The following is an 8,033-nucleotide window of genomic DNA, read 5'->3' on the forward strand; positions in this document are numbered from 1 at the left end:
GTTTAGGACTCTTTTCAAGAACTTATTCTGAAACACTTGTAACTTATTTATATGAAAATTTGCACAATTTGCCTATATTTTAGATGAGTAAGGAATTGTTGGCCTAATTACGGTTTTATAAAGTAACAGTTTGTTTTTTAAGTTCAATTTAGAATTTTTGTTTATGATGCTATACAAAATTTTTATAAGTCTTGATCCACTTATAACTTTTTCCTCTATATGAGGCTCTCTGAAGGTGAGCCTTTTATCCAAAAACAATCCCAAATACTTTACATTATCTTTCCAAGCAATATCCCAGTTACCTATTTTTAGATTACGATCTGGTCATTTATATGCACTAGTGCAACGTGTAAAAAATATGGCCTCAGATTTTTCTTCGTTGATTTTTAATTTCCAAGTTTTACAAAATGTCACATATTTTTTAATCCCATTGTTGAGGTTTTTAATAATAGATTTTAGATTGGAATCCGAACTACTCATAGCAAAGTCATCTGCAAAACAATATTTTTTTACAGATTTTGTTTTAGGGAAGTCGCTTGTAAATATGTTGAAAAGAACGGGTGACAGCACGCTGCCTTGGGGTAATCCGGCAGGTGGGTAAATGTCATTTGATTTCGAAGAGGTTGTTTGGTACCGCATACGGTGTGATGTGCTGGTGAGGAGAAGTGTGGAGGAATGGGAATTTTTGGCGTGAGTGTGTGCGTATGTTTGCACGCGCTGCTTGATGCTGGGTGCGCGGCGCTCAGCGATCAGTCGCAATTCAATACTCAATAAAAACACACGTGAACTGTACGATCAATTCTTTCCTTTTACGGCAAATGAATCAAAAATAATATCACAACGTAGGGGCAAGTTTGCTAAAGATCGCGGGAAAGAACATTTTGGTGCGTAGTGACCAGGATTTTGATAAATCCTTCGGTTTTTGTGAAAACCGGCGTACAGAAGCGTTTGTTCATAAAGCAGTGCTGCGGCACTCGATCTGTGTTAGTGTTTGTGTGTGTGAGCCTTTTGCAAAATGTCGAAGCAGGACAAGTTGCGGTACAAGGAGCTCAAGCGGCACCAATACATGGACTCCATCAATCGTGTGAAAGAGTTCGTAAAAACGTTCACAAGTGAACAACAAAATCAAGTGTCGACGCGACTCGATCGTTTGGAAAAGATTTGGGAATCTTTTGAAACAGTGCAAGAAGACATCGAAGATTTGGAAATCTCCGAGGAAGGCGTTGCAACTAATGCGCGTATTAGAGCAGAAATGGAGGAAACGTATTTGTATGCAAAGGCGCAATTGCGTAGTATGTTGCCCATTCCGGCAGTCGCTGAAATTGTGTCTGTTGCTGCAAATGCTGCTTCATCTTCTTCTTCAAGAGTGAAGCTCCCATTGATCGCACTGCCAGAGTTCGCAGGAAATTTCGATGCGTGGTTAACGTTCCACGACACATACGTCTCACTCATACACTCATCGACGGACATAACGGCAATCGAAAAATTCCACTACCTTCGAGCTTCACTCAAAGAAGAAGCTGCAAATTTAATACAATCCATTTCGGTTACGAGTGAGAATTATGATTTGGCATGGAGTACGATCGTCAAACGTTATTCCAACCCAATCATTTTACGTAAGAAGCATATTCGATCGCTCATATCGCTTCCTAAGATGAAAGAAACGGGAGCAGTGGCGCTCAACCGTTTGGTTGCCGATTTTCGACGGCATGTCAAAATCCTAGAACAATTGAAAGAACCCGTGAAATCGTTCAGTTCAATTCTCATCGAGTTGATGGCAGATAAGCTGGATGATGAAACACTCCGTGTGTGGGAAGAAGCCCATGCCGATGAAGATCCTACATTTACGGACATGATGGCGTTTTTTGGAAAAACGTGTAAGAGTGTTGGAAACACTGGCAATAGAGAAGTGTGGTGCAGTTCCCAAAAAACCAATAAAGACAAAGGTATCGTTGCATGCAGCTACAACTCATACCAACAACGTACCAGTGTGTGTGATGTGCAAAAAGAACGGGCACAGTATAGCGTCGTGCAATGTGTTCAAAGGCACTAATACACAAGAACGCATGAGAGTGGTGAGTGAGAAAAGGCTGTGCAGAAATTGCTTGAAAGCAGGACATTTGGCCCATGCGTGTGCGTCCAAATACAATTGCCAGCAGTGCTCTCAGCGTCACCACACACTACTTCATGCTCACGAAGAAAACAGCAGTGTATTAGTGGGTGAAACTTCTAGCTCTTCAACAATGGCGTTGGCATCGTCGAAGAAATCCGCCGTTAACGCTATACTCTCTACAGTGGTATTGGTTGTTGTCGATGCATACGGAAAAGAACACTTAGCGCGAGCATTGCTGGACAACGGATCGCAGCCGAACGCGATCAGTGAACATCTTTGTCAGCTTTTACGACTACCACGAAAGCCCGCTAGCGTTTCAATTGCTGGTGTGGACAGCACTACCACCAATGCAAAGCACATAGTATGTACAGAAGTGCGATCTCGGATCTACCACTACCGACAAGCAATGAATTTCCTTGTGTTGAAGAAAGTAACGCAGAACATTCCGTCAACGTCGTTTTCTACTGCTGCCGTCGGCGTTCCTTCGAACTACGTTCTGGCCGATCCAGATTTCGGGACCGCGCGGCGCGTGGATATGATCATCGGTGCAGCATATTTCTATTCGTTGCTGCGTGGTGGACAAGTGCATTTGCCAAACCAGCGAAACGTTCTCATCGACACGGTGTTTGGCTGGCTCGTAGCAGGAGATACACCGACCTTTCATGAATCGCAATCGCAAACAACAATTAGTTGTCACATGATGGAGGCAACCGACAAACTACAAGAACAGCTGGAGCGATTTTGGAAGGTCGAAGAGCTTGCTATAACATCATTGTCTCCTGTTGAACAACAGTGCGAGCAGTACTTCAAGCAGACGACGAATCGAGATGACACCGGCAGATACGTCGTTCGCATGCCGAAACACCACGACTACGCTCAGATGCTTGGCGATTCGAAGGCTGCAGCCCAGAAGCGCTTTCGGTTGTTGGAACAGAGGCTGGCTAAAGACAAGCATCTGAAGCAGCAGTACGATGACTTCATGCGAGAATACGTGACGCTGGGTTACATGTTTCCTGTGCCGGTTGAAGAGGACAGCATGGCTGCGGTTCACTACTTGCCGCATCATCCGGTGGTGAAAGAGTCCAGCACGACGACCAAGGTGCGTGTGGTTTTCGACGGCTCGGCGAAGAGCGTCACGGGGCATTCTCTAAACGATGTCTTGCATGTAGGACCAGTCGTGCAAGATGAGCTGCTGTCTCTCGTCGTGCGATTCCGCAAGTATAAGGTGGCGGTGATCGCCGACATCGAGAAAATGTATCGCCAGGTGAGTATGCATCCCGATGACCGACGTTTATAACGTATTTTTTGGCGCTTTCAGGAAACAGAAGTTGTGCAAACTTTTGAGTTGGCAACGGTGACGTATGGTCTGGCTCCATCGTCATTCCTAGCAACACGTACGCTACTTCAACTAGCTGAGGATGAAGGCGCTCCTTATCCTTTGGCAACTGAAGCCGTAAAGAAGAACTTGTACGTGGACGATCTAATCTCCGGCGCAGAAAGCATTGAGCAAGCAATTCAACTTCGTGACGAACTGACCAGTCTCATGAGTAAGGGAGGTTTCAGGTTCCGAAAATGGTGCTCAAACGAGTTGAGTGTGCTTGATGGGTTGACACCTGATCTGCTTGGAACAACAACATCCCATGAATTCGAAGCAGCCGCAAATGTCAAGACGCTTGGCATATGTTGGGAACCACCAAACGATGTATTCCGTTTCACGATTGCTATCCCTGATGTACGACCCTGCACGAAACGTACAGTGCTATCTACGATTGCCCAGCTGTACGATCCGCTTGGCTTGCTATCGCCTATCATCGTGCAAGCAAAAATCCTCTTACAGGAACTTTGGGCAAACAAACTCGGTTGGGATGACGAATTGCCGCGGCAATTGTGTGACAAATGGGAAGAGTTTTGCGAACAGCTCCCCATGCTAGCTCATTTCAAGATCCCGAGATTTGCTTTGACACCCAACTATAACTATGTAGAGCTGCATTGTTTTGCAGACGCATCAGAAGCAGCTTATGGTGCGTGTGCCTACCTGAGATCGCAAAGCATCGACGGCACAACCCAAGTAACGCTGCTAGCTTCTAAATCGAGAGTGGCTCCTCTCAAACCGCTTACCATCCCTAGACTGGAACTATGCGCAGCCTTGCTAGCTGCCAGATTACAGCAGAAACTAATATCAGCCATTGACATGGCAGTAAACGAAACACATATGTGGTCCGATTCAACCATCACGCTGCAATGGCTTGCAGCACCACCTAGAACGTGGAAAACTTTCATCGCAAACCGAGTAGGAGAGATACAAGCTGCTACCAATGGATGCATTTGGCATCATGTGCCAGGGATCGAGAACCCTGCCGACATGCTATCCAGAGGTGTTTCTGCGGAATTGCTTTTGGAAAGCAACATGTGGATGCATGGACCAGATTGGCTGATGAACGATAGCTCGTGCCGGCCCAGCAAATCGTATGGACAACAGCACTTCACTGATGATGAGCTGGAAAGAAAGGGTAACGTTGTGTTAACTGCCCAAGTAGTCGAGCCCGACCCACTGCTCCTACGATACTCCTCATTCAGAACGTTGGTTCATGTAACTGCATATTGCATGCGATTTTGCCACATTGCGCGTGGTAAAGAACAACGCGAAACGATCAATCTCTCTGTGGATGAGATTCAAAATGCTAAAATCGTTTTAGTAAAGATGGTACAGCGACAAGTATTTCCCGATGAACTACGACAACTGCGTAAGAAACAAAAGCTTGCTGGTGGATCCCCACTCAAGCTACTCCATCCATTCATTGACAAGGATGGTGTCATACGTGTTGGTGGCAGACTTGGACATGCCGATTTGCCATTCTGTGTGAAGCATCCGATCGTCATTCCTGGGTATCATCCATTTACCCAATTGCTGTTGAGGCAGCAACATGAGAAAGTGATGCATGGTGGCATCACATCAACACTTTCAGCCATTCGCGGGGAGTTTTGGCCATTGAATGGCAGGAGAGCGGTTCGATCTACCATCCGAGCATGTTATCGCTGCAACCGAGCCAATCCTGTTCCAATTCAGCAACCGATGGGACAGCTACCGCTTTCTCGAGTCACTGCAAACGAAGTATTTGTCTGTACAGGTGTGGATTACTGTGGGCCGATAATGCTGAAGCCTGTTCATCGCAAAGCAGCTCCTCAAAAGGCGTACCTATGCATTTTTGTATGCATGAGCACCAAAGCAGTGCATTTAGAGCTTGTGAGTGACCTAAGTACATCAGGGTTCCTGAAGGCTTTAGACCGTTTCATCTTCCGACGAAACAAGCCGAACCATATCTATTCGGATAATGGTACAAATTTCGTCGGCGCAAAGAACGCACTTCACCAAGTCTACCAGATGCTGCATGACGAAGCTCAAAACCGTCAAATCAATAACTACCTAGCAGAAGAAGGAATTGAATGGCACCTTATTCCACCTCGTGCACCAAACTTCGGTGGGCTTTGGGAAGCCGCCGTGAAGGTGGCCAAGAAGCTTTTGGTCAGGCAGTTAGGTGTCTCGCTACTATCTTATGAGGATCTGGCAACAGTGCTGATCAAAATCGAAGGCTGCATGAATTCTCGTCCATTGACGCCGCTTTCGAATGACCCTAACGATTTGTCAGCTTTAACACCGAGTCATTTTCTCATCAAGGGAATGATGCGTCCACCTCCAGAAACTGACATACGGGATGTCCCGACCAATCGACTCGACCAGTATCAGCGGTTGCAGAAGTACGCTCAACATTTCTGGCAGCGCTGGCGTACAGAGTATCTTCATGAGCTTGCTCAGCAACAGCGACGTAATCCACCAGAACAACAAGTCTCTATCGGAGACATCGTCATTATCAAGGATGAACATCTCCCATCCGCTCGTTGGCCCTTGGCTCGGATCGTGGAAGTACACCCTGGGCAGGATGGGATTGTGCGTGTTGTTACCTTAAAAACTGCCTCTGGGGTAATGAAGAGACCGTCGTCTAAGATATGTTTGTTAGAGTGTTCACGAGAATTTTGAAAACTTAGTTGTTCAAGGGGGCCGGTATGTTTGGTACCGCATACGGTGTGATGTGCTGGTGAGGAGAAGTGTGGAGGAATGGGAATTTTTGGCGTGAGTGTGTGCGTATGTTTGCACGCGCTGCTTGATGCTGGGTGCGCGGCGCTCAGCGATCAGTCGCAATTCAATACTCAATAAAAACACACGTGAACTGTACGATCAATTCTTTCCTTTTACGGCAAATGAATCAAAAATAATATCACAACGTAGGGGCAAGTTTGCTAAAGATCGCGGGAAAGAACAGAGGTTATTTGCACGAAACAGCTTCTATCGGATAAAAATGACTGAATCAGTTGAATGATGTTCGGAGGAAAATTGAAAGAAATTAGTTTGTACAAAAGCCCTTGGTGCCATACCGTATCAAACGCTTTTTCTAGATCTAGCATCACAAAACCAGTGGATTTTTAATATTTCGCTGTGTTTTGATGTTTGTGGTTAATCTATCAATTTATTTAGTAGTTGAATGCCCTGGTTGAAAACCGTATTGGTAAGAAGGTATGATGGTGTGTTTATTGAGATGCTTAGTAATTTTTTTGTGATAAATTTTTTCAACTTATTGGTCTATAGCTTTTAGGGTCTTTATGGTCTTTTTTGGGTTTTGGAATTGGGATGACTTTGCCAATTTTCCATTCAAGTGGAAAATAGTGGATTTTGGTACAAGCGTTTAAAATAAACGCTAAATATACGATGGCTTTTTTAGGCAACTGTTTTAGGGAATGGTTATTGATTTGATCTGGCCCTTGAGATTTTTTTGATCTCAACTTATAAATGATGTTTGTTATGTGTTTTGGTTTAATAAAGTTCATGGGATCAAAGTTGTTACTGGGTTGTGCTTGATGGTAGGAAAAGAATCTACTATTTGTCTCTTGAATGTGATGTTCAATTGGGCTCTGATTTGGAAACGTTGTTCTGTAAGCTTTTTCAAAATGGTCTCTCAGAATTTCACATTTTTCATTATTTGTAATATAACACTTTCCATTAGCTTTTAAGGGAAGAATAAATGCAGAATTACCTTTTATAATTCTAACAAATTTCCATAGTCTAGATTTGCTTGGGTCGTTATTAATTTTTTCAAAGTTACCTGTCCAACTCTGATCTGGTACGTTTTTTATATCTAACTAGTTAATTTGGCCCGGTTACAGGGTTATGTTATGCAAGATAATTTCTGTGATGCATATATATATATATATATATATATATATATATATATATATATATATATATATATATATATATATATATATATATATATATATATATATATATATATCTATATATATATACTATATATATATATATATAGTATACTAACCTGGTTATATAGGATAATAACCTGCGTGCAACGGATTTCTTAAAAGACAACGCAAATTCCATGTGGTTTTTAATTCCAAGTTTTATACCAAGTTTCATTAGGAGAAAATGATTTATTATTCATACCGATTCTGGGACTAATCCCTAACCCATGTTGAATCTGAAATTTTATATAATTTATTCTTGTGCTAGAACTGATTCCATTTCCGCATAGGTGTTATAATTAGTCATGAACCTGATCCTGGAACTGATCCTAACCCCTTACTGGTCCTTTAACATATCCTGATACCATACCGGTTCTTTAACATATATTGATACCATACCGGTTGTGAAGTTGATCCCATTCCCATACCCATCTGAAATATATCTTGACCCTATAGGGTAAACGTAAACCTATAGTGGTGATAGTACCAATACTGGTGGTATGTCTCTTAAATGCGCTTGATACGATAATTTAGGAGCAATTAAGTTATTTATGTCATTGTTAAATGTTCTCTGGTCTTTTGAAAAGGCTATAAAAGTATAAATTGGACC

The 8,033-nt window shown here is 43.1% G+C and overlaps 1 protein-coding gene across 1 annotated transcript; it reads left to right on the forward strand.

Moving 5' to 3' along the window:
* Positions 1-636: 636 nt before the first annotated feature.
* On the forward strand, positions 637-6,424 carry LOC121589934. Its single transcript, XM_041909206.1, has 2 exons — positions 637-3,212; positions 3,432-6,424. The coding sequence occupies exons 1-2, from the start codon at positions 1,998-2,000 to the stop codon at positions 6,147-6,149; spliced, it is 3,933 nt and encodes a 1,310-aa protein (XP_041765140.1). The 5' UTR covers positions 637-1,997; the 3' UTR covers positions 6,150-6,424.
* The last annotated feature ends 1,609 nt before the right edge of the window (positions 6,425-8,033 follow it).

The sequence above is a fragment of the Anopheles merus genome, chromosome 2R, assembly GCF_017562075.2.
Source record: "Anopheles merus strain MAF chromosome 2R, AmerM5.1, whole genome shotgun sequence".
Lineage (NCBI taxonomy): Eukaryota > Metazoa > Arthropoda > Insecta > Diptera > Culicidae > Anopheles > Anopheles merus.